Raw genomic sequence first — 26870 nt, forward strand, 5'->3', positions numbered from 1 at the left:
GCCCCCGCCTCGCAGAGGGGAGGGGGAAGGGGGGGAGGCAGAGGACGCGGGTAGCGATAAAAAGTTACGAATTGTAGCATTCAAGAAGAATACTATGTACTAACCCATGAACTGATTAATGTTACAGAACCGAGGGAATGGCTAGGGATGAGGATGAGAAGGTGTACCCCAACCGGCCGGACAACACAGCCTTCACCCAGCAGAGGCTCCCGGCTTGGCAGCCTATGCTGTCTGCTGGGATTGTAATCCCAGGGTTTGTCCTCATTGGCCTGGCCTTCATCGGCATTGGTGTCGCGCTCTTTGTTACCTCGCAGAACATCCAAGTGTTGGAGGTATGTCTGTGACTTATACAGTAAAATTTATTGCCATATTACACTGTCTGTAACTGTACATTGCCATGGAACACAGGGCAGAGAGAACAGAGGAGTTCATAAAAGTAACAATAAAATAAAGTGACATTCTAAAATAGAATTAACATTTAAATTGTAGTCTATAATCTGGAGAGGGGGTTGGATGCTTTTTCTAGCATTTCCACTTGAGTGCGCTTTTCAGTGTACTTCACATTCACACATTCACACACAGCAACAACAGAAACGCTGATACACATTACGCATTTAAGTGTTGAACATTCACACACTGACTGTAAAGGTAACCATGCAAGGCATCCAACCACCTTTTCATCTAGAACAGTTATGGGTTCAATGATGGGTTCAATGATGTGTTGCTCAAGGACACTTTTTTTTATATGAAAAACAAAGCCAGGAGGAGCCTAAGGATCTAAGGATGGTATATAGCTACAAGGTGTTTAACAATGAGTTAACAGTTTATGCAAGTTTGTTAGTAACATTAATGCGACGCTCTAATTTCCCTGAAAATTTACATTTGTTAGTTGGTCACGGGTTTGTCACTGATCGTATCACATGTTTTGTAAAGAGTGTGAAGTGTCAGTAACACAACTCCACACAATGAAGTTCGGACTTGTATGTATCAATATTTAATGGCAAACTTTCCGGGTTATCTTCTTTTCACAGAAAGATTACACTGGAGTAGAGACGGACTCACCATGCTTTAAGTGCTCTGACTCGGATAAAAAAACGTGTATGTGCACATTGGAATTCTCCCTGGACAAGTTATTTGAGGTGGATATGGAGTTTAACACACACATACACAGAGACTTTATTTTAATCTTAAGTAAAACGTCATTGCTCTTTGTAACTTGTGTTTGTATTGGTTGTTTAACAGGGCCCAGTGTTCTTTTATTATGGTCTGACCAACTACTTCCAGAACTACAGGAGATATGGTGTTTCTAGAGATGATGAACAGCTGTCTGGGGATCTGGATAACTTTAAGGTACGCAATGCATAGATTAAGCCATGGCTACGGCACAAATTGTGTTGTGGTTGCACATTGGATAAGATCTATCACAGGATCTATTGAAAAACATCGGTGTAAAAACGTTTTATATGGTATTACTATTTTGTTCCCCCTTAAACTTTGGTTACTGTTTCTCTTACAGGAACCAGATGAAGACTGCGTGCCCTATCAGCATGATGCAAACAACAAACCAATTGTACCTTGTGGAGCAGTAGCAAACAGCATGTTCAATGGTACATGATAGATGCCAAACTAAATGCAAATCTGTTATTCTGTTTTTAATTTTAATTATGCCCACTGCATAAAGACAAAATATTACATTAACTTGATTGTTTTATTCCTCCATTGAAGACACATTCAAGCTTTACCAGAATGTCAATGGAAAAAAGAAGCTGGTGCCTTTTGATGGAAAAGGGATTGCTTGGTGGACGGATTACAACATCAAATACAGAAACCCCTCTGTCACGCCTCTAAAGGATGCATTCAATGGTAGTTACTTTGATTCTCTTTATTCCGTTGTAGATGATGGCGCAGGATCTGTTGATTAAACACAAATATTGCATCCAGTCTAAATAAGAAAGCAAATGTTTTGTCATTTGGTATAGACATAACTATTAATTCATAATAATGTATTCACAGGTACTGTGAAGCCTTTATATTGGTCCAAGCCAGCTTATGAGCTAGATCCTACAGAACCAGCGAACAACGGCTTCATCAATCAGGATTTCCTGGTCTGGATGAGGAGAGCAGCGCTGCCAGACTTCAACAAACTGTACCGTCGTATCACAGAAGGGGACTACCAAAAGGGACTGCCAGCAGGCAACTACTCCCTTGAAATCGCTTACAGTATCCTTTTTAATTTACAAATCAAGAGAAGATTAGAAAGTATCAACTTATAATAACTATTAACCCATTGATTATTGAATGCTTTAACCAGTGAAAAATAGCAGATATACAAGCTCACAGCGCGGCACCGAGTGCCGCGCTGCGAGCTTGTAGATCTGCTTTTTTTTTTTTAAGTCGTGAAAATGTGTGCAAATCTTTGAATATATGTATTTTTAAAGCGAACGTTTGTTAAGTCAAATTTTGCTTCTGGGTGGTCCCTGGAACTAAATATTTTGAGATGGGGTCCGTGGTCAAATAAATATCAGTTTGGGGGTCCTTCACATGAAAAGGTTTGAGAACCAATGACATAGTAGTCTCTCAAGAACAGACTAACTGAGCTCCAGTTAAGTGAAAAGGACCTTTTCTTTGACGATGGCTGGCCAGATTGCTGCTGACATAGAAACATAGTTTAAAAAAAAAAAAAACCTTAGAAGGATTCAAAAGACACTTATAGAATCGGGTCAAAATTCTAATTTTCACAATTTTTCAAAAATAGCAGATCTACAAGCTTGCAGCGCGGCACTCTGTGCCGTGCTGTGAGCTTGTATATCTGCTATTTTTCAATAGTTAAAGCATAAAATAATGATACACAAATTGTGTACCCGTTCTGAATGGGTTAAAACATGTACAGTAGGGGCATCCAGGTGGCAGCGAGGTAAAACCTTCATTCACCACTGTAGAGGCACAGGTTCAATTTCCGACAGGCAGGGGAATTAACAATGACTAAATTGGGAGAAAACAAACAAACGTAGTTTTGTTGACAAATGGAAGCAGTAATGCATGTGTCAGTGTCCAGAGTTCTTACCGGAGCACCGGCTGTTTCATGTTACAACACCATATAATTGTTTTGCTCGAGCCTAGTCCAACAGGTTGTACCAGACGGGTGTGGCTCTCATTTTCAGTTGGCAGAGAATGAAAACAATGGCCCTGACTGGGACTCATGAGTAGGAAAAAGGTCAAGACAAATATCTTGGATTGAACTACAAATAATATAATTGACTTGCATGATTGGTTCGTTTCTACCCCAGAAAGCCTGTATATCAGAGTTAACTGAGTTTTTCAAGTTTCCTTTTACTGTGCCCAATACAATAGCTTGTGAAGGTGTATATATTGACTATATCATCCCCCCCTCTGATTCTTATGTAAATCCTTAACTGAGTTTTCTCCAGATTATCCTGTGCTGAGCTTTGATGGGAGAAAGAAAGTTGTGTTCAGCAATGTGTCCTGGATGGGTGGCAAGAACCAGTTCTTAGGCATCGCCTATCTTGTCATTGGCTCCTTGTGTGTGGTCATGTCGATGGTCATGCTCATCGTCTACGCCAAGTTCAAGTTCCCTGATGAAGAATGATCACCTACAGTTCTGAACTACAGGTGACTGGTTTGAAGATGGTATACATAACAACATGAACCTCAAAACACACAAGGCTCATACATATGTGGGAATTTCAAGTAAACTATTGCACCAATGCAATTTACATGTTATTCCAATAACACAATCTGGAGACATGCACAAAATAATCTAAAGAGAGGGCAGCTAAAATGCATTGGATTTTGACACTGTCTGGATTTACAATGAGAAGAGACCACCTTCATGGACTGTAATGTATGTGCATACCAGGTACATTTGTTTAACTTTACACTGTATTGTAGTCCACAAAATCCTCCTCTTCACTGTTACAGAGTGCTACAAATGTGTTTTGCTAAAATCTCATGTTTGAGTAGTGCTTCTCTGATTTATTTTCGGGAATATGCTAAGTTTGTTTTAAACGGACTGAAATCACAGGTAGATCAATACATAAGATAATTAATTAAAATCAATTGATGTTAATTTAGGTTAAGAGGATTATTTTAAGTCAGTTGACGATACCGTACAATCAGAACATGACAAATGAAGGCAGTGAATGTATATGTATTTGTGCTTGTGTATAATGTATATATGCAGGGTAAAAACAGAGCCAAAGCACAGGAGAAACACTTGCACTCTCCCTGCATGTGCCTTTGTACATTAACACAATATTCCATCTTAAGATAAATGGTATATTTTGTCTATTAATACATGGTATTAAGTCTACTATGTACTTTTGGAAATGGCAGGCATTTTTTCTCAAGCTTGATGATATAGCCTCTAGTTATTTTAGCCATTGTGGTTACATCATCGAAAAGTTAAATTGCTTTTCACTTTAAAAGATGCTATTAAAGCCACATTTCACCATTTTGGTATGCAATTAGAAAATATTACTGCAACAGTACAACTAGTAAAATACACTGCTCTACTATCTCAGGGATAATAATGTCTATAGGCTATGAGACATACTGTAGGTTGAATGTCCTATTTTAGATAAATATACTGTATTTTTGCACCTGTTAATGCTTTTAATTGTGGCCATGCTTTGTTGTTCTTTCAAGTATATTTTGAATAAAAAACACAAAACCCCTCTGTCTTTTTCTTTTTGAGTTTGAGGCACAACTCAGAATTTGGAGAATTGAAGTTCAAGCAACTTTACTACCTTGAGATGATCGTTGATTAATTAAATGTAGAGATTTTTACTAATGTAAATTCATTTTAATGATCAATTAGAATTAGATGAACCCATATGGATCCTGAGGGAAATTCAGGTGTCATTACTGAATTATTATATATCAATAATTGATTGTATCAAATTAAATTATTAGACCTATTACCTGTGATTGTTGTATTGCATTTTATATTATTACTGTATGAGGAGGGTTGTCTGGAAAGGATCAATCCTGGAGTATCTGCAATACAGTGGTTCTCAAAGTGGATTTCATGGACTCCCTAGGTAATAGCCATAGGTTCCTTTATGGGGGTCTAAATTGACCCTTACAAGTCTGTAACTTTGACAGTGTACAAATGGAACCAAATGGACCCTAACGGGTCCATTTGGTTCCATTTGTACACTGTCAAAGTTAAGAGGAGACCTTCAAATGTCAAAGTTTGAGAACCACTGGGATAATAAACACTGAGCTATAATGAGAAGGGCCCGGGGATACAATGATAAATAATGCATCAACATTGAAGCCGTGGAGAATTGAAGCCAACTCCCTTCCTCCCCCTGTCTGTCAGAGATGATAAAACAGCTACGCTGATAAATCATGGACCGCTAAAAATGCATTGTGGGTATAGTAGTGATTTCCCATCGCAGAACATCGCAGGGACCTCCTTTCAACGACAAGTACCACAGTCCTTTGCACGGACACACGTGACGGGTTCGGGCTACGGCTCTTTGACAGCTCCCTCCCTGCTGCGAGCCACATCACTTCAGTGTGTGTGTATGCGATAGCTGGTCCACACGCACAGCTTTGTTTCTTCTTCTTTGTTCAGTGTAGTCAAATCAAAGTCCACCACCGAGTCGTCTTGCTCCTTTTCTTCGGGAAAGATGTCTGACGGCGGAGGGGGAGAGGAGAACTCCGGCACCATGGAGGTGTCGGCGGTTCAGACGGTGGCCGACGCCGCGGTGCTGCAGAAGCACATCCGCAAGCTGGTCCCGTTGCTCCTGGAAGATGGCGGCGAGGCCCCGGCCTCCCTGGAAACCGCCCTGGAAGAAAAGAGCTCCATTGAGCAGATGAGAAAATTCCTCTCCGATCCCCAAGTTCACACCATCCTAGTGGAGAGAAGCTGCCTCAAAGGTTATTGTTGTCTTCTCAGTCAGATTTGTGGTCCTCCTTTCTCTCGATCGACTCTCCTCACTAAAGCCGACGCTTGCAAAATAGCAGATCTACAAGCCCACAGTGCGTTGCCGTGCGTCCCGTTGTGAGCTTGTAGATCTGCTATTGTCGACTGCAGGAACCAACTAGCTTCGATTCCATCCCATTGACATCATCTGGCTATAATGCGGAATCACGTTTAGCATGATGTTTATATCGACAACAAAAAAGTGACACAAATAGTGACCAATGCATGTTAGATCTAATGCTCTGTATTGTGGGTAACACCATATATTGCCAGCTACCCCTTTAAAATGACACAACGTCGCACGGTCGCAGTTCTGTATTATTTTATAGATGGATAGATACATTTGCTATTTCAATTTTGAAACAAGACACAGTGCACTGCTTTCTTGGGTTTAATCATTTACCAGACCTTGTAAATAACTGTACTTCCTGTGATTGTGTAGCAAACGGTTAATACAGTATTCAATGAGGAAAGATGACGCCAATGATCAACACAACGCTTAGCTCCTTTCGGAACCCCTCACTACACTGCTACGCAGCTCCGAGTAGCAGTGTAGTGAGGGGTTCCGAAAGGAGCTAACAACGCTATAAGATGTGTAGCGATATTATTATGTGTGCTTATTTGCTCTCATATCGCATTGTTAGCATTTAATTTGATTTACAATGTGTGTCGTGTGCAGTGTATACAAACAGGATCCTTTGTGTTAAAACATAACCAATCGTGATGGCTTCTTGCCCTCAGCACAGATCATGTGAACCAGCTTCTGTGAAAGAGCATATTATTCTCAGTTCTCTTCAGGTTAGGGTTCTGCTTAACTAAGTGTGGTGATTCGTGAACATTGATCCCTTGTTCGCTCACATGATAAGCAGGGGTGTGTGTGTGTGTGTGTGTGTGTGTGTGTGTGTGTGTGTGTGTGTGTGTGTGTGTGTGTGTGTGTGTGTGTGTGTGTGTGTGTGTGTGTGTGTGAGACTGCTTTGGATCCCCAACCTGTCTTGAGAATAACTAAAACGGCATATTGTGCACTGAATGAGGTGGCTTAAATGCTGCAATGCAGAGCTCATAGACGTGTATCTTTTCCCAGTGAGTGACCTCACTGTTTTTAGGGAGGGTGGGGACTGGGGAGCTGGACAGACGGAAGCAGCTATTTGCACTGTCATCATGCTTTGCCAGATCCCCAGTGGAAACAGAATTAACAGATTATGTCTATTTTCACAGTGTGTCTGACATCTAGTACAAGCATGTTTCATCTTCTCCAGATGAATTATGTTCTGGTGTGAACAGCTAACTGCTCCTTATTTGTTAAAAATGTTGAGATTTATAGTTATACAGAGCAGATCTCAATGGGAATCAGGGCACCTGCAGGTTTTTCTCATGCACAGGATGGAGCAGTGCAGTCTGGTGCAGCCACCACCCATTGTGTATTTCCAACTGCTTGTCTCACGCAGGTGCACATAGTATACAAACATTAGATCAGGGGTCTTCAACAGGGGGTCCGGGACCTCAGAGTTATTACAGGGGGTCCTCCAAATCTACTTTTTAGTCAGATTCTTGCAGATTCTGAGAGCTTTAGCCGAAAATAGCCGATGTGAGCTTGTAAATCAGCTATTTTCAGCAAAGAGGTTTGGTGTAGGGGGGAGAAGTACTGACAGTTCTAGTGGTTAAATATCTTAAAACACAAATTGACATGAATCCAAAATACACTGATGATTGTCAGTCAAACAATTAAACTATATATGACAAGGTTGTGGGGGTCCCTGCTTCATCTTTCTCAACTAAGGGGTCCTTAACCTGAAAACGTTGAAGACCCCTGCATTAGATGGATGGATGGATGGATGCATTTAGTAAGATCTTAATTGACAATGTGCATACACAAGAAAAATGTAGAAAAATGTATTACTATTGCGTCCTGACTCCTTAGTGAAAGCATTATTCAAGCACGTACAATTCAAGACCACCATTCAGTGCAAAATCAATTATTACTTTATCTCAACTGCATCAGATGATGATGTCCCAACAGCTGTAGTTTCACTTGACAGCAAAGGACATTACAACAATCTATTGTTAATAGGAATTGTTACGTGGTTATGCAGTGCCACAGTTTCTGTTACTGTTTGTTTAATATATTTATGGCATCTACCGGTAGCTTTGACTCCTGTTTAGTGATGGTATTATCTTGTATACATTTGCACGTTACTCTTCACTTGATATTTTGTTTGCCTGCCCACTGGCTGTGTGGACTAAGGTCACCTGATGATTACTTATTTTACTTCAGTATTTATTTACTCATCCAGCTTGGATGAGTAAATATCTCAGACATTTAACTTTTTCATTCAGCCCTTGTACATTAGTTTGGCATTTGCCTGAGTTGATAATGTGTAACTACATTGTCAATTTGAATGCAAATGATGATTACAATCTTTTGTCTTTCAGAGGATGTGGGTGATGAGGGAGAGGAGGAGAAGGAATGCATTGGTTACAACATCAACATTGATATCCACTATGGTCTCAAATCCAACAGGTAACTGACAAATCTGAGGACATGAGGATTCCTTTCAGCCATGTAGCTCTATGATTATTTTCTGTATGATTATTTTCTCATCTCATACTCATGTATCTCATACAATACAATTTGCCTTAAGACCGTTGATTAAGTTGATTATCATTCGTTATTACAGCATAACAAATCCTGTCTTAAGTTCTACCTTGTGGTCTGTCACCATTTCTGTCATTCAGCTTGGCCTTGATCAAGAGGACGGGTGTCATCGACGCAGACAAGCCCATTTCAACCCAGGTTCGTGTCCTGACCCTGAGCGAGGACTCTCCCTACGAGACGCTGCACTCTTTCATCAGCAATGCTGTCGCTCCTTTCTTCAAGTCCTACATTCGCGAGTCTGGCAAAGCTGATAGGTGAGATGAAATAATTATTTTCATCATCGATTTTAATCTGCCATTTATTTATTTTATTATTTGATTAATCAGTGTGACGATCGGCATAGCCATAACATGATGGTAAGATAAAGTACAAAATGATGGTAAATGCCACCATACTGTAAGTTATGTTGAAGCCAAAAAGACAACTTGAAATTTCTTAATGTTTACTCACCAATACCTTGTTTTCAAAAAAGCCACTACCTTGTTTTCATTTTATAATACAGAACAATGATTTGGTGATGCTGTAATGGCATATACTATAAAAACAGTTTACTAAACCTATTAATTGATTAAGAAAGTTGAATTAGCTGAAATTCCTGACAATTTTTTAATCCCATTAATCTTTTCACCCTTAAGATGGTGAGGTTAAACAGAGGTAGAATAAGATGACGCTATTGAACCAAGAGGTGGGAACTGAAGTATAATTTCCATCCTTCCCTCCAGGGATGGGGATAAAATGGCTCCCAATGTTGAGAAGAAGATTGCTGAGCTGGAGATGGGCCTTCTGCACCTGCAGCAGAACATTGAGATCCCAGAGATCAGCCTGCAGATCAATCCAATCATCACTAACATTGCCAAGCAGTTCTACGAGCGTGGAGAGAAGCCCAAGGTCACCGACTTTGGTGAAAAAGTTGAAGATCCCTCTTTCCTGAACCAGCTGCAGTCGGGTGTCAACCGCTGGATCAGGGAGATTCAGAAGGTGAAAAGAAAACTGAGTGTAAAATTTGACATAAATAAGCAGAATGCTTCTCTGTAAAGACATACATTTATTTGTATTTGTGCTTAAAATGTCTTGCTTTACACACACACTGCTAAAGACTGACGTAGTTTCTGGCCATGCTGTTTTTGTCTCTTTTTGTGAATTTTGATTCAAGCATGTAATGCATGGTTACATTGAAACGATGAACATGTGCTTGAATTCATAAAAGCCACCCAGTCATATTCATCACAAGGTCCCCTCTTGTCCTCTTCTCAGGTGACAAAGCTTGATCGTGACCCAGCCTCGGGCACAGCCCTGCAGGAGATAAGTTTCTGGCTGAACCTGGAGCGGGCCCTGAACAGGATCCAGGAGAAAAGAGAGAGCCCTGAGGTTCTGCTTACTCTGGACATCCTCAAGCATGGCAAACGTTTCCATGCTACTGTCAGCTTCGACACTGACACTGGTGAGATTCTGTCCGTTGTAATGGATGAAATGAAATGAAATCAAAATTAGTTTTGCATGGGTGTAGTGCACCAAATTTAACCTATTTAGACCGCATTTAGTACGCATTATTGCGTTTATTATGTTATGCTTTAACTTTAAAAAAATAACAGATCTACAAGCTCACAGCGCGGCACGAGTGCCAAGTGCCGCAATCTGCTATTTTTGAAAAAACATGACAATTTGAATTTTGATTCGATTTTGACCCGAGTCTTCTAAATCCTTCAATTTCTTTTGTTGAAAAGCACACGTTTCTACATCAGTGGTTCTCAAACTCTTTCACTTCAAGGACCCCTAGAATTAAATGTATTTATTTGGCCGCCGACCCCCGTCTCAAAATATTCTGTATCAGGGACCCCCCAGAAGCAAATATTTGAGTTACAAATGTTCACTTTAAAAATGAGATATTCAAAGATGTGCAAATTCTTTGTGATTTTTCAAAAATAGTAGATCTACAAGCTCGCAGCACGGCACACAGTGCCGTACTGTGAGCTTGTATATCTGCTGTTTTTCAATTGTTAAAGAATTAAATAATTCTAGGACGAAATGGATTTAAGATTCTGTTTATTATGAACGATACAATAATCACGCTTTCCCTCCTAGGTCTGAAGCAGGCCGTGGAGACCGTCAACGACTACAACCCTCTGATGAAGGACTTCCCTCTCAACGACCTGCTTTCTGCAACAGAGCTTGATAAGATCCGCCAGGCTCTTATGGCTATATTCACCCACCTGAAGAAGATCCGAAACACCAAGTATCCCATCCAGAGAGCCCTGAGGCTGGTGGAGGCCATCTCCAGGGACCTGAGCTCCCAGCTCCTCAAGGTGCTGGGCACCAGGAAGCTCATGCACGTTGCCTACGAGGAGTTTGAAAAGGTAAGCGTGATTGGCAAATGCTTCATTACTTGTTTATCCATCTCTCTATGTTGTTAGAGCAGGGGTCTTCAACGTTTTCAGGCCAAGGACCCCTTAGCTGAGAGAGAGATGAAGCAGGAACCCCCAGATTCCATATAGTTTCATCGTTTGACAGCACAATCATCAGTGTATTTTGGATTCATGTCAATTTGTGTTATCAGATATGTAACCACTTGAACCGTCAATACTTAATAAACTTGACCTTTCACTCTGTACTTAGTCTGCACCCCCTCTACACCAAACCTCGAAAATAGCCGATCTACAAGCTCACAATGCCTCGCAGATTGTAGCCTAGATCTGCTATTTTTGGCTAAAGTTTTCAGAATATGGACGTTAGGGTTCAAGTGGTTAATATAAAAAAGGAGAAAAGTTTCTATCACATAAAGATTTGAAGGACCCCCTGTAGTAACTCTGAGGACCCCCTAGGGGTCCCGGACCCCCTGTTGAAGACCCCTGTGTTAGAGTGGAGTAAATCTCTTATGTCCCTAACACATCTATACGCCTCGCGTTTGCAGGTGATGGTGGCGTGCTTTGAGGTGTTCCAAACCTGGGAGGATGAATACGAGAAGCTCCAGGTGCTCCTGAGGGACATTGTGAAGAGGAAGCGAGAGGAGAACCTGAAAATGGTGTGGCGCCTGAGCCCCGCCCATAGGAAACTGCAGTCACGCCTGGACCACATGAGACGTTTCAGAAGGCAGCACGAGCAGCTCAGGGCTGTCATCGTCCGTGTGCTCAGGCCTCAGGTAATCAACCACACGCCTTGGTTGTTCAACAAGATGTCATCAATGACACCAGTAGTCAGATGAATACGCCATTATGTTTACAATGTACGATTCTGTATATAGACAATAAAGGAATATGGAGTTATGTGCCTCCTATTCACCATTTCTGCTCTGGTTCTAGGTCTCTGCTGTCCCTCAGCATGCCCCAGGAGAGACTGTGGAGCCCCAGGACATCAAGGTGGCTGAAGTCCTGTTTGATGCCGCCGATGCCAATGCCATTGAGGAGGTCAACCTGGCATACGAGAACGTCAAAGAGGTTGATGGCCTGGACGTGTCCAAGGAGGGCATGGAAGCCTGGGAAGCTGCCATGAAACGCTACGACGAGCGCATTGACCGCGTGGAAACCCGCATCACCGCCCGACTCCGTGACCAGCTGGGAACCGCCAAGAACGCCAACGAGATGTTCCGCATCTTCTCCCGCTTCAACGCGCTATTCGTGCGGCCCCACATCCGCGGCGCCATTCGAGAGTACCAGACGCAGCTCATCCAGCGTGTCAAAGACGACATCGAGTCGCTTCACGACAAGTTCAAGGTCCAGTACCCTCAGAGCCAGGCTTGCAAGATGAGCCATGTGCGCGACCTGCCGCCTGTGTCTGGTTCCATCATCTGGGCCAAGCAGATTGACCGTCAGCTGACTGCGTACATGAAGAGGGTGGAGGATGTGCTGGGGAAAGGCTGGGAGAACCACGTGGAGGGGCTGAAGCTGAAGCAGGACGGGGACAGCTTCAGGGCCAAGCTCAACACACAGGAGATCTTTGATGACTGGGCTCGCAAGGTATAGTTTATTAATCACCCATTTTGATGCCATTTGCTTTCTTGTCCTTTTCCTTTTTTGGACTATATTATTTATAGCTAATAACGCACACCATTTTGTTTTCCTACCATCCTCGTCTATTAATAATTGTATTTAATCTATTCTATTTTGTAAATCAGGTACAGCAGCGTAACCTTGGCGTGTCTGGACGCATCTTCACCATCGAGAACAGCCGTGCCCGCGGCCGCACAGGAAACATGCTGAAGCTGAAAGTCAACTTCCTCCCAGAGATCATCACCCTTTCCAAGGAGGTCCGCAACCTCAAATGGCTGAGCTTCCGCGTTCCACTGGCTATCGTCAACAAGGCCCACCAGGCTAACCAGCTCTACCCATTTGCCATCTCTCTGATCGAGAGCGTGCGTACGTATGAGCGCACGTGTGAGAAGGTGGAGGAGCGGTTTTCCATCTCTCTGCTGGTGGCTGGGCTGAAGAAGGAGGTTCAGGCTCTGGTTACTGAGGGCATCGCCCTGGTTTGGGAATCCTACAAGCTGGATCCATATGTCCAGAGGCTGGCTGAGACGGTCTTCAACTTCCAGGAGAAGGTTTGTGTGGAGAAATGGCTTGGGTCATTTTTAAGTCTGAGTAGAGTCCTGATCAAAGTATAAAACGACAGTGTTCATTTATTGGTGACCAGTAACATTTACGTGGTCTATATATACTCATTAAATTGCATTTAAGTACCAAATAAAGATGCTTTTATTAATTAATTTATTATCAATCAAACATTGAACTTTTTATTTCTCATTTCAGGTGGATGACTTGCTGCTGATTGAGGAGAAGATCGATCTGGAGGTTCGTTCTCTGGACACTTGCATGTTTGACCAAAAGACCTTCTCTGAGATCCTCAACCGTGTTCAGAAGGCTGTGGACGACCTCAACCTGCACTCCTACTCCAATCTGCCCATCTGGGTCAACAAACTTGACATTGAGGTCAGCCTGAAAGTGATCAGCCCATGACTGTGCATGCTAAAATATTGTCGTACAGTGGTATATAACACACTGAATGAAACCTAGCTACATGTGGCTTAACTACATGTGTCAGAAGTTAACTTGGCATAATTATTTTCTCTGTAGATTGAGCGCATCCTGGGAGTGCGCCTGCAGGCCGGCCTGAGAGCTTGGACCCAGGTGCTTCGGGGCCAGATGGAGGACAAGGCTGATGTGGATATGGACACTGAGGCTCCACAAGTCAGCCATAAGCCTGGAGGAGAACCCAAGATCAAGGTAGCCTGAACTGGACATCAGTTCCACCATGTTTGTTGATGTCGACAATAACACCTAAAATTTGTAGGACATCATGGAATGTGAGACATGGCAGTAATTATCTTGGCAGACACATAACGCATGCTGAAAGATCTTTAGATTGGATTCATCTGCTATTTTACCAAGCAGTGAGTGCAAATAGAACAACGTGAACATGAATCTATTCAGTATGCTCATACTGTAACTAGGGGTGGGCGATATGGAAAAATACAATATCACGAATATATTTGTCAATATTCTTTTTCATGTTGTTTTTTATGGTTAATGGTTATTAATAAAAAGGAGTAACAGAACATTTAGACCAATGGTCCTCAAAGTGGGGTCCAGGGACTCTCTGGGTTCCTTTTGGGAGGTCTAAATTGAACCTTACAAGTATAAACCAAATGGACCCGTAAGAGTTTCATTTGTAGACTGTCAGAGTTAAGTGTTAGACCATAACACTTTAAAGTTTGAGAACTACCGATTTAGACCAAAATGCAGGTTTAAATTAATTCTGCAATTAATTAATTGTATTAACTCTGTATTAACAATTCAACAGGATTTTCATTGATTGTATCACGATATATACGATATCTCTGAAAAGGATTATCATGGAGACATTATATCGTCTCAATGATATTTATCACCCATCGCCCACTCTTACTCATAACCTTTTGTGGCAGCTCCTAACGGTTTTGAATCACTCTGTCTTCCAGAATGTTGTCCATGAGCTTAGGATCACCAACCAGGTGATCTACCTGAACCCACCCATTGAGGATTGTCGCTACAAGCTCTACCAGGAGATGTTTGCCTGGAAGATGGTCGTCCTTTCCCTACCCAGGATCCAGAGCCAGAGATACCAGGTTCGGGGCTTTTCGGACGATTGTGAATTCTTGAATTATCAGCTTTTGAATTTGGTTGTGCATTGTTTGATGGATGAAGGAAGGAAGCGATCCAAAGAGCTTAAATGGTCATAAGATGCATAGATATGCAGAACAGTGGTGAATGAAATTATTTAAAGTCGTTCTGCCATTCATTTGTCAGGTGGGAGTCCACTATGAGTTGTCAGAGGAGGAGAAGTTCTACAGGAACGCCCTCACCAGAATGCCTGATGGTCCTGCTGCCTTAGAGGAGGCCTACAATGCAGTGGAACACAACGTTGGAGAGGTGGAGCAGTACGTCAAGGTAAGGAAACAACGAGTACTTTAAGCACAATTTGTCAATGTTGTATTGTACTGTCTATTTAATTTATAATTTCTTCACACTATTCTGTGTGTATTAATACCTGGTGAATTAAATTATGTCTTTCCTTCACTACCAGGTGTGGCTGCAGTACCAGTGCTTGTGGGACATGCAGGCTGAGAACATCTACAACCGTCTTGGGGAAGACCTCACCAAGTGGCAGGCACTGCTCGTCCAGATCCGCAAGGCCCGTGGAACCTTTGACAATGCAGAGACACGCAAGGAGTTTGGACCTGTGGTCATTGACTATGGCAAGGTAAACAATGACTGGACTAATGACATTTTACATTGTTCAGGGTTCTACACTTGTTCTACTTATATATTTGTCTTCTTTTATTAAAGGCTTGTATTATACTTTATACTCCTGACTACAGGTCCAGTCCAAGGTGAACTTAAAGTATGACTCCTGGCACAAAGAAGTCCTAAGCAAGTTTGGTCAGATGCTGGGTAACAACATGCAGGACTTCCACTCCCAGATCTCCAAGGTAAACTAAATGTGGTTGTGGGCCTGGAGAAGTTTTGTCATCATATCACATTCGTATTTGTATCTTTGTTGCATTGATTGTAATAATTCAAAGGAAATCAACAATGCACTTTTCTTTTACTTTGTCTAGTCTCGTCAAGAACTGGAGCAGCACTCTGTGGACACAGCCAGCACCTCGGATGCAGTCACCTTCATAACTTACGTCCAGACCCTCAAGCGGAAGATCAAGCAGTTTGAGAAGAATGTGGATGTATGTGCAACTCCTGCTTTCGTACAACTGTGTACCTTCCTGATGGACCAGGCTGGTTTCTAAATATCCATCTCCTTTCCACAGTTGTTCCGCAATGGGCAGCGTCTGCTGGAGAAGCAGCGGTTCCAGTTCCCTCCATCATGGCTCTATATCGACAACATCGAGGGAGAATGGGGTGCCTTCAGTGACATCATGAAGCGCAAGGACACCGCCATCCAGCAGCAGGTGGCCAACCTGCAGATGAAGATTGTCCAGGAGGACAGAGCAGTGGAGAACCGCACTACCGATCTTCTCACCGACTGGGAGAAGACCAAACCAGTCGCTGTAAGACAAATGCACATGCCAGATTGCTTTTGACACACAAAGAAAAGGTTCTTTAGATGAATTGCATGTTGTTTACTGTCGTGTTTAACTGACACTGTTCCAATAGGGGAGTCTGCGTCCAGAGGAAGCCCTCCAGTCTCTCACCATATATGAGGGCAAGTTTGGCCGTCTCAAGGATGACCGTGAGAAGTGCGCCCGTGCCAAAGAGGCCCTGGAGCTCACCGACACCGGCCTACTCAGTGGCAGCGAGGAGAGGGTGCAGGTAACATAGCCGCATGTAAACTGCACAAGAACGGTTCATATTGCACAACAAAGTATTTGTGTGTGCCCAGTGCATTTTATTATCTTGTCCACGACGTCATACAGTAGATTGCTATACAATCATGGCCTCTGTTGCCTTAACTTGTAGGTGGCGCTGGAGGAACTGCAGGACTTGAAGGGGGTGTGGTCGGAGCTGTCCAAGGTGTGGGAGCAGATTGACCAGGCAAAGGAGCAGCCATGGGTGTCCGTTCAGCCACGCAAGGTAACACAGATCATCCACTGGTTAAATCTGTACATCTGTTTCGATGTCAAACAACAGTCAAGCTCAAAACATTTTGTGACAGATTGTGAGCTTGTAGATAGGCTATTTCCAAAAACTAAATTTGATTAGAGTTTAATCATAGAGTTTAATGTGTTCTGTATTTGTAGCTTCGTCAGAGTCTAGACGGCCTCCTGAACCAACTGAAGAACTTCCCTGCAAGACTGCGACAGTACGCCTCCTACGAGTTTGTCCAGAGACTGCTCAAGGGATACATGAAGGTCAGGCTCCTTCTTCCATTCAAACATACTAAATACACCAGCAAGAACAATTCTATTATTATCTATTATTGATACTTATAGCTAATAGCAGAGTTAACAGTTTCCTGTATTATTCTTCTCAGATCAACATGCTGGTGATCGAGCTGAAATCAGAGGCTCTCAAGGACCGTCACTGGAAGCAGCTGATGAAGCGTCTGCATGTCAACTGGGTCCTTTCAGAACTGACCCTGGGCCAGATCTGGGATGTGGACCTGCAGAGGAATGAGATGGTGGTGAAGGATGTTCTCCTGGTGGCCCAGGGAGAGATGGCTCTGGAGGAGTTCCTCAAACAGGTGAGGAGCAAAAGATCCTCAAAGGCTTGTGTTGCAGTAAAATGCTGCGACGGAAAGTAACGTTTTACCATGAATTCTGAGCATGTTTTAGTGATGAGGTCTTGGTCTTGAGATCGTCTATTTTCAAATGGTCGTATATAGTGTATATAGGATTGAAGTGGTTAATGTAGGTTTTGTTATAAGAATTATAAGAATCACAATCGACAAATCAACTAGTAACCAAGAGTTTCAAATAAATGTAGTGGGGTAAAAGTACAATATTTGGATCCGAGATGTAGTGGAGTAGAAGTAAAAGTCTTGTAAATTGTAAATACTCAAGTAAAGTGCATATACCTAAAAATTTTACTTAAGTACAGTACTTAATTACTTTACACCACTACCTGGTTTGCAGATCCGTGAAGTGTGGAACTCCTATGAACTGGACCTGGTAAACTATCAGAACAAGTGTCGTCTGATCAGAGGCTGGGACGACCTCTTCAACAAGGTCAAGGAACACATCAACAGCGTGTCTGCCATGAAGCTGTCCCCTTACTACAAGGTCAGTACAACAATATGTCATTAAAAATGTCGTCTTTCTATTTTTAGATCTTATTTGTTCTAGACTCCTTGTCTTTGCCCTCCTGGCCCCCAAACTGGAATTAACTCCCGCTACACTTAGAATGGCAAACCTACTCCCTAGCTTCCACCGTGGTCTGAAGACTCACCTCTTCAGACTCCAACTTAGCCCGTAGTACTTGCCTTACCCTCAATGACCATGACCATTTAGCATATCATAACATTTAGCATTATTATTATCTTTTCTTCTTTTGAATAGGTGCTTGGTCTACCTACGTTTTTCTTAGATTACTATTTCTATGCCGTTGATGTATTGATGTATTACTTTGCTATTGTAAATCGCTCTGCCAAATGTCCAAATTGTAAATTGTATGAGAATAAGTTAACCAACTCTGTCTTTCTCCTTCTCGTCTCGCCAGGTGTTTGAGGAGGATGCCCTGAGCTGGGAGGACAAACTGAACCGCATCATGGCTCTGTTTGACGTCTGGATTGACGTCCAGCGTCGCTGGGTCTACCTGGAAGGCATCTTCACTGGCAGTGCTGATATTAAACACTTGCTGCCTGTGGAGACTCAGAGATTCTCGAGGTAATTGGCACGCATTTCTCTTAACTGTAAAAAGCCAACACGTGTCCTACATTTGGCAACATATTAAATGGAATGAAAAACACTACTATTGATATAGTGGTGTTTGCTGCAAATAAACCATAGTAATGCTTATTGCATAATGAACCACTCTTATCTGACTATAATCTGACTGTCTTTATTCCCCAGTATCAGCACAGAGTTCCTGGCACTGATGAAAAAGGTGACCAAGTCTCCTCTTGTGATGGATGTGCTGAACATCCAGGGAGTGCAGAGGTCCCTGGAGAGGCTGGCTGACCTGCTGGGCAAAATCCAGAAGGCTCTGGGAGAATACCTGGAGAGGGAGAGGTCCTCGTTTCCCAGGTAGGATCTCAGTACTAGGGAAATGTGCATAGTTACGATTGAAGGTTCAGTAAATATGCCTTGTGAAAGGATCGATAAATATCGGTGTGTAAATAGTTTCCTGAAACACTCTTGAGATTTCCAGTCCTATTAATCCATCCATTCAACCAGTGACTAATAAACATTGTTCACATTGACCTCTTTCGCCCACAGGTTCTACTTTGTGGGAGATGAAGACCTGCTTGAGATCATCGGCAACAGCAAGAACGTGCCCAAGCTGCAGAAGCATTTCAAAAAGATGTTTGCCGGCGTCCACAGCATCCTGCTCAACGAGGATAACACTGTGGTGCTGGGATTCTCTTCCCGCGAGGGCGAGGAGATTCTCTACAAGTCGCCAGTCAACCTTGTTGATCATCCCAAGATCAATGAGTGGCTGACGATGGTGGAGAGTGAGATGAGGGTGACGCTGGCCAAGCTGCTGGCTGAGTCCGTCAATGAGATCGCCTCGTTCAACAAGGGCACAGCCATCGACTTGACCCAGTATATGACCTGGATCGATCGCTACCAGGTGGGTAACAATCCACCTGTCTAGGCACAGATTACTACTTTATCTATTCTCAGTCCTCTGATTTCAATGTAATCTTCTCTGACTAGATCACTAATTGCTGGAGGACCTCGTGTTTTATTTTTATGCTCATCCCCAATATGTTGCCAAATAACTACAGCCTTCCACTTACATATCTCTCTCTTCTCTCAACAGGCCCAGCTTGTGGTGCTGTCCACCCAGATTGGATGGTCTGAGAACATCGAGTTGGCCCTGACCACCATCTCTGGTGGTGCAGACATGAAGCCCATGCAGGATGTGCTCTTCAACGTGGAGGCCACCCTCAACATGCTGGCCGACACCGTGCTGATGGAACAGCCTCCTCTCCGCAGGAGGAAACTGGAGCACCTGGTCAGTAGACTGAGATGATTAACAGATTTCTGTCATAGAATTGAGGTGTTTTATTAGACGATATTTAGCTTTCATTCTATCTCTCCCTCTCAGATCACAGAGCTGGTGCATCAGCGCGACGTCACCAGGAGACTGATCAAGAACAACATTGACAACCCCAAGTCCTTCGAGTGGCTCAGCCAGATGCGCTTCTACTTTGACCCCAAGCAGACGGACGTCCTGCAGCAGCTGTCCATCCAGATGGCCAACGCCAAGTTCAACTACGGCTTTGAATACCTGGGCGTCCAGGACAAGCTGGTGCAGACTCCTCTGACCGACCGCTGCTACCTGACCATGACCCAGGCCCTGGAGGCCCGCCTCGGAGGATCACCATTTGGTACGTAGAGACACGCGCACGCACACGTCGCACACACAAACAAAATCACCAACATTCTTTACCTACTTAAGATTACTTTTACCCTCTGTCCTTCTTCCAGGTCCTGCCGGTACAGGAAAGACTGAGTCAGTGAAGGCTTTGGGACACCAGCTGGGACGCTTCGTTCTGGTCTTCAACTGTGACGAGACCTTTGACTTCCAGGTACACACTGCTGTATTCATGTAATACGTTTTTTAGGGCACCCTGTGAAATATACAGACATTACATTGTATTCGGGAAAGCCATGAGATGAACAGAGCAGCTATGAGGCTGCACTGGATGACGTTCAGTCCTCTATTAGTTGTAAAGGCCCTACGTCACTCTTTGTTTGTGGTTGTAACGTCCTGCTCTTCTTCCTCCTCAGGCCATGGGTCGCATCTTCGTGGGTCTTTGTCAGGTGGGAGCTTGGGGCTGCTTTGATGAGTTCAATCGTCTGGAGGAGAGGATGCTGTCTGCCGTCTCCCAGCAGGTCCAATACATCCAGGTGGCCTTGAAGGAGCACAGCAACGCCAACAGAGACAGGAGTACGTACTGGAATACACGTTACTTGGTGTACGATGTAATCAAGAGCGCGACATAGGGTGATTTTAGTGAACCATTAGAAATGATCTGGAATGAATAATCAATTCACAGCCCCTCTCACCTATCCCTGTTAAGCAAGGAGTCTCATCCACCCACAGAACTTCAGAATGTAATGATGGTACTGTGTTAATATTTTGGTTTTCCTTAGGTGCACCAATCACCACTGAGCTACTGAACAAGCAGGTGAAGGTGAGCCCCGACATGGCCATCTTCATCACCATGAACCCTGGCTACGCCGGCCGATCCAACCTGCCTGATAACCTGAAGAAGCTGTTCCGCAGCTTGGCCATGACCAAGCCCGATCGCCAGCTCATCGCCCAGGTCATGCTCTACTCTCAAGGCTTCCGCACGGCCGAGATCCTCGCCAAGAAGATTGTGCCCTTCTTCAAGTATGTACTTTGTGGATCTTAGTAGTACAAGTAGTAAGGCATTTGAGGCGTAGAACCATAGTGCTCATTCACTTCCTGAGAGAAATTCTTTGCATTGTAAAGGGCACTTATCCCCTGCATTTTCTCAGGCTGTGCGACGAGCAGCTGTCATCCCAGAGTCACTACGACTTCGGCCTGCGTGCTCTCAAGAGTGTGCTGATCAGCGCTGGCAACGTGAAGCGTGAGCGCATTCAGAAGATCAAGAGAGAGAAGCGCGAGCGCGGGGAGGACGTCGACGAGAACGAGATTGCGGAGAACCTGCCTGAGCAGGAGGTAATGGAAAAAAGGAAATAATAATGTGCACGATTTATCCCCAACTTGTCTCATCAAAAGATAATGTACAAGGAAAAGTTGATTGGTCATGCTGGTCTGTTCTCCGTTTAGATTCTGATCCAGAGCGTCTGCGAGACCATGGTTCCCAAGCTGGTGGCTGAGGACATCCCTCTGCTCTTCAGCCTGCTGTCAGATGTCTTCCCTGGAATCCAGTACCACCGCGGCGAGATGACTGCTTTGAGAGAGGAGCTAAAGAAGGTCTGCGCGGAGATGTACCTCACCTATGGAGATGGGGATGACGTGGGCACGCTGTGGGTGGAGAAGGTATGTAGCCCACGTTTTCTTTATATATCATGTATCATTTGAATATTTCATATAAAACGTGTATATCGTTGTTGTCGGGGGGGGAAACCCTGTATGTTCAAAACCGTTCTTTTTGCATTTATCATTTTAAAAATGATTTAAACTAGTGAAAACAGCCGATCTACAAGCACACAACACCTCGCACCGCGAGGCGTTGTGTGCTTGTAGATCTGGCTTTACTTTACAAAAGGTACAAATTTGAAACTTGGAGATGCGAGGTTCCCGCTTGACAACGACGATATACTACATACAGTACATACGGTGTGTGTGTGTGTATTTCCTCCAACGTTCTCATTCATGTGTCTTCCAGGTGTTGCAGCTGTACCAGATCACCCAGATCAACCATGGTCTGATGATGGTGGGTCCTTCAGGCAGTGGTAAGACCATGGCCTGGAGGGTCCTGCTAAAGGCACTGGAGAGGCTGGAGGGACTGGAGGGCGTGGCCCATATAATCGACCCTAAGGCCATCATCAAGGATCACCTGTACGGAACCTTGGACCCCAACACCCGCGAATGGACCGATGGCTTGTTCACGCACATCCTCAGAAAGTGAGTTATTTTTCAGTGTATCTTTCGCTGCACTTCAACTCTTGACCAGCAGGAGGGGTAAAATAGCAGGACAACTTTGCATTGGCTTGTAACCTTTTGGCTTCATTATGCTCTAAAACCCCAGAATCATTGACAACGTGCGTGGTGAGCTGCACAAGCGCCAGTGGATCATCTTTGATGGTGACGTTGACCCAGAGTGGGTTGAGAATCTTAACTCTGTCCTGGACGACAACAAGCTGCTCACCCTGCCCAATGGAGAACGTCTCAGCCTTCCGCCCAACGTAAGCAGATCCCAACTTCATCACTTCACCTCGTGGTCTTTGTGATGAGCAAATAGGTGTTGAGATGGAACTCAAATAACAGATAATTGACGATGACGATTGTTGATGCCTGCAACATGGAAGAACAACTAGGGATATCAGAATTCACAACTGCCTTTTTATTGTACAAACTTCGATTCTAGCTGGTGTATGACAAGTTGCATGATATTTCAATTGTAGGTTACAATCCTGGGAACAATGCAGACGTACAACTTTAAATTCCACCATTCCATAGCAGTATTCGTTTGGATCTGCATGAAAGACATCTTGTTTTTCCTGTGTGTTTATCGCAAGGTTTATTAAAGGTGATACACCATGAAATTTCACTTTTCCTATTTTAAAACCTTTTTTTGGGGTCCCACTAGCACCTTCTATCCTCACAAAGTCCCATTTCTGACCGTTGTGTCTTTCTCTGGTTTTGAGAAGGTGAAGGTTAAAAGTATCCCACGGGTTCTCAAAACAGGCTGTTCAGATTTGCTGCAGATTGTGACGTCATCTGCCGATTGTGACGTCATCACAAAAAAAAAATAATCAAAAAACATTTTTTTTTCAAAAAGATTTTTTTTTCAAAAAAATGTTTTTTTTCAAAAAGATTTTGGGGGGTGGCGCAGTTCAGGCCAAAGGTGGTACTGCAGCTGAAATGCTCTGAGAGCCATTCAAAAATGAGAGAGGCTCTCTATTCAGGAGTGGTAATTTAGCCTCAAACCTTTTGAAAAACGTTTTTGGGACATAAACAATATGACATAAATACGTTTTAAATGCATGGTGTATCACCTTTAATGTAATATTTATGTACTCGACTTCCTCTCTTCACAGGTACGCATCATGTTCGAGGTGCAGGACCTGAAGTACGCCACCCTGGCCACCGTGTCTCGCTGCGGCATGGTCTGGTTCAGTGAGGATGTCCTCAGCACTGACATGATCTTCAACCACTTCCTGGCTCGCCTTCGCAGCATCCCATTGGACGAGGGAGAGGACGAGGCTCAGCGTATGAGGAAAGGCACAGAGGATGAGGAGGAGACCGCATCACCTATGCTGCAGGTGCGTTTGTGTTCCTAGTTTTTATTCATTTTGATGACATAAAAGGCAAAGTTTAAACCTGTAATGACATGCCCAAAATATGAAGGCTAGATTGAAAGGGTTTAAGCCTAGACACCTGTTAGTTTTTCCAGTAGCTCTAATGGTGGTGTAGCTAATTGTCTGGCAGACGAGGAGCAAATATAACAACGAATTAAATATCGGCTCAGTGGCTGATCAAGTATTAGTGTTAGCCAGAAGAAGATATCACTAATCACTCCACTCACTCCTGTAAACACACTCTGCTCTCCTTGAACCTCCAGATCCAGCGAGATTCTGCAGCCATCCTGCAGCCTTACTTCACCTCCACAGGGCTGGTCATCAAGGCCCTGGAGCATGCCTCCAAGCTGGAGCACATCATGGACTTCACCCGCCTGCGCTGCATGGGCTCCCTGTTCTCCATGCTGCACCAGGCCTGCAGGAACGTTGCACAGTACAACAACAACCACCCTGACTTCCCCATGCCCATCGACCAGCTGGAGAGATACATGCAGGTACTGATGATGTGCTTCAAAGATGTTCTGCTCTTTTAATTGTTCAAGTAAAAGCTTTAATATTTATATTTTGAGTAACCTTTGGTCGGAAGTCTCCAAAGCCACCTATGAAACTTAACTGTATTGTTGTCTCTACGAAACTTAACTGTATTGTTGTCTCTACAGAGGTATCTGATCTACTTAACTGTTTTGTTGTATCTTCACAGAGGTATCTGATCTACGCCGTGCTCTGGTCCTTCTCTGGTGATGGACGGCTGAAGATAAGGGCAGAACTTGGAGAGTACATCCGTCGCATCACCACGGTGCCACTCCCCTCTGCTCCCAATGTTCCCATTATCGACTATGAGGTACAAAGGCACTCACAATTTTATTCTTAACTCTTAAGGAAAGATTACATTTGATGCTCTTAAAAGGTAAAAAAAAAAAAAAATGATAAGCCATTGCGGCACCTTTTTTAACTAAAGACAACAAAACACGTTGGGATTTTGTTATTGGCAACTATTATGATATATTATTCTTTAGCCACAATAAAACAAAAACTGTTCTCCTCCTGCTCCCAGGTGTGCATCTCAGGCGAGTGGCAGTCATGGCAGGGCAAGGTGCCCCAGATCGAGGTGGAGACCCACAAGGTGGCATCCCCAGACGTGGTGGTTCCCACGCTGGACACTGTTCGCCACGAGGCCCTGCTGTACACCTGGCTGGCCGAGCACAAACCGCTGGTGCTGTGCGGCCCGCCAGGCTCTGGAAAGACCATGACCCTGTTCAGCGCTCTCAGGGCTCTGCCTGACATGGAGGTGAGAGGAAGACCATATGCTGAAAGCTCATTTTGTATCCCATGCTCTAGTCAGGCCTCAGTGAACCTAGTATATAATGTAGTTCATATAATTCTCTAATTACATAATACCGTTTTTAAATGATGTTGTCACTATCTACTTTGCCAGGTGGTAGGTCTGAACTTCTCCAGTGCCACCACCCCGGAGTTGCTACTGAAGACCTTCGACCACTACTGTGAGTACCGCCGTACCCCCAACGGCGTGGTCCTCGCCCCCATCCAGCTGGGGAAGTGGCTGGTGCTGTTCTGTGACGAGATCAATCTGCCTGACATGGATAAGTACGGCACACAGAGGGTCATCTCCTTCCTCAGACAGGTATAATGTCACACACACTCGATACACTACTTCAGTTATATTTGAATGTTAGCAAGACGATCAGAGATCTACATCTACTGATAAGAAATCTAAAGTCACTTTAAGAAAGAACAGTGGGCAAAAACCAGCGCTAAGAAACCTATGCCTGCTGCTTTGAAAATCAATCCTGATACTATCCCAATATGAAGGACTGCCATAAAGTCTTTGCATTGGTGCTGTAGTGCTGTTATTTATTTTTTGTTTCCACCCAGCTGTATCCTGATCATTGACTTTAAATGTCACCGGACATGTGGGTAGGCAGAGATCTCGGATGCTCTATTTTAGTGCCTTACTAACGCTTGTTGTGTTTTCTCTGTAGATGGTTGAGCATGGAGGGTTCTACCGCACATCCGACCAGACTTGGGTCAAACTGGAGAGGATCCAGTTTGTTGGAGCCTGTAATCCTCCCACTGACCCTGGCAGGAAGCCCCTAACACACAGGTACACATTGATGGATTTGAAATCAAATTATTATGTCTATTAGTCCCATACTTCTTAATGTTTTAAACTGAAAGAACTAACCCGAAAAGATGTATAAAAATCTGAAATGGATCAATGGGGGGAAAAAAAAAAAAGTTTGTCGCTGAGCTGTGTGGTGATGTGTGTTACGCAGGTTCCTTCGCCATGTGCCTGTGGTGTACGTGGACTACCCAGGCCCCGCATCTCTCACACAGATCTATGGAACCTTCAACCGTGCCATGCTGCGCCTCATTCCAACTCTACGCACCTTCGCAGAACCACTTACTGCTGCCATGGTTGAGTTCTACACCATGTCTCAGGTAACACGCACATGATTTATCTGTTGTCCTATTTGATAATGTCCCATATTCCAAGTTATGGTTCAAGATCAAATCTGTTGAACTTCCTCTTTTATGCCTACAGGAGCGTTTCACCCAGGACACTCAGCCACACTACATCTACTCCCCCAGAGAGATGACCCGCTGGGTTAGGGGTATCTTTGAGGCCCTGCGGCCCCTCGAAACCCTGCCTGTGGAGGGCCTCATCCGCGTCTGGGCTCATGAGGCTCTCCGCCTCTTCCAGGACAGGTGGGTTAAAGTGTGATTTGTACCAATGTCTGCCATGAGAACCGACTGCTGTGACAGTAATTTCTAATATATTGTTCTGAAAACTATGTTGGTTTGAATTATTGATATACAGGAACGTTTTTCAAGAGACTATACTGTAGCTCCATAAATACTGTTCAGAACTATGTATCAACAATGTGGCTGCCCGTAACTTTTTCCAGACTGGTTGAGGATGAGGAGAGAAGGTGGACGGATGAGAACATTAACATGGTGGCTCTGAAACACTTCCCCAACATTGACAAAGACAAGGCACTCTGCAGACCCATCCTCTACAGCAACTGGCTGTCCAAGGTGAACAGCCTACTGTACAAACATGACATAACATTCCAAATGGCTACCATTCGAAGGCGAGTGGTTACACCAAGTTTGGGGTTGTGCAAATTTATATTTAG

General features: G+C 43.8%; 2 protein-coding genes across 3 annotated transcripts in view; both read left to right on the forward strand.

Annotated features, from left to right (window-relative positions):
- Positions 1-137: 137 nt before the first annotated feature.
- Positions 138-3607, forward strand: tmem30b (transmembrane protein 30B; the record flags this gene model as incomplete). The annotated part of the gene is made up of 7 exons (XM_080750960.1): positions 138-332; positions 1032-1139; positions 1243-1350; positions 1517-1607; positions 1726-1863; positions 2014-2220; positions 3429-3607. 7 exons carry the CDS (start codon positions 138-140, stop codon positions 3605-3607), a joined length of 1026 nt encoding a protein of 341 aa, XP_080607086.1.
- Positions 3608-5556: 1949 nt separating this feature from the next.
- The window catches only part of dync1h1 (dynein, cytoplasmic 1, heavy chain 1), a 37949-nt gene continuing 16635 nt past the window's right edge, over positions 5557-26870 (forward strand). For both annotated transcript variants that reach the window (XM_080751448.1, XM_080751449.1), the window contains exons 1-43: positions 5557-5907; positions 8384-8471; positions 8687-8860; positions 9329-9584; positions 9861-10047; positions 10689-10960; positions 11515-11742; positions 11903-12556; positions 12715-13137; positions 13346-13525; positions 13670-13819; positions 14554-14700; positions 14882-15022; positions 15159-15335; positions 15454-15564; positions 15694-15813; positions 15898-16137; positions 16244-16399; positions 16547-16660; positions 16828-16938; positions 17061-17270; positions 17662-17808; positions 18245-18411; positions 18598-18771; positions 18964-19318; positions 19511-19705; positions 19799-20081; positions 20182-20282; positions 20485-20644; positions 20851-21091; positions 21220-21403; positions 21515-21727; positions 22077-22315; positions 22440-22596; positions 23452-23676; positions 23976-24206; positions 24413-24553; positions 24767-25000; positions 25148-25354; positions 25713-25834; positions 26007-26172; positions 26276-26439; positions 26640-26769. In XM_080751448.1, coding sequence (XP_080607574.1) covers positions 5658-5907; positions 8384-8471; positions 8687-8860; positions 9329-9584; positions 9861-10047; positions 10689-10960; positions 11515-11742; positions 11903-12556; positions 12715-13137; positions 13346-13525; positions 13670-13819; positions 14554-14700; positions 14882-15022; positions 15159-15335; positions 15454-15564; positions 15694-15813; positions 15898-16137; positions 16244-16399; positions 16547-16660; positions 16828-16938; positions 17061-17270; positions 17662-17808; positions 18245-18411; positions 18598-18771; positions 18964-19318; positions 19511-19705; positions 19799-20081; positions 20182-20282; positions 20485-20644; positions 20851-21091; positions 21220-21403; positions 21515-21727; positions 22077-22315; positions 22440-22596; positions 23452-23676; positions 23976-24206; positions 24413-24553; positions 24767-25000; positions 25148-25354; positions 25713-25834; positions 26007-26172; positions 26276-26439; positions 26640-26769 — 8625 coding nt within the window. In that variant the 5' untranslated portion in view covers positions 5557-5657. The remainder of the gene's footprint in view (positions 5908-8383; positions 8472-8686; positions 8861-9328; positions 9585-9860; positions 10048-10688; positions 10961-11514; positions 11743-11902; positions 12557-12714; positions 13138-13345; positions 13526-13669; positions 13820-14553; positions 14701-14881; positions 15023-15158; positions 15336-15453; positions 15565-15693; positions 15814-15897; positions 16138-16243; positions 16400-16546; positions 16661-16827; positions 16939-17060; positions 17271-17661; positions 17809-18244; positions 18412-18597; positions 18772-18963; positions 19319-19510; positions 19706-19798; positions 20082-20181; positions 20283-20484; positions 20645-20850; positions 21092-21219; positions 21404-21514; positions 21728-22076; positions 22316-22439; positions 22597-23451; positions 23677-23975; positions 24207-24412; positions 24554-24766; positions 25001-25147; positions 25355-25712; positions 25835-26006; positions 26173-26275; positions 26440-26639; positions 26770-26870) is intronic.

This window comes from Nannobrachium achirus (assembly GCF_963921795.1).
Source record: "Nannobrachium achirus genome assembly, chromosome: 20".
Taxonomy (NCBI): domain Eukaryota; kingdom Metazoa; phylum Chordata; class Actinopteri; order Myctophiformes; family Myctophidae; genus Nannobrachium; species Nannobrachium achirus.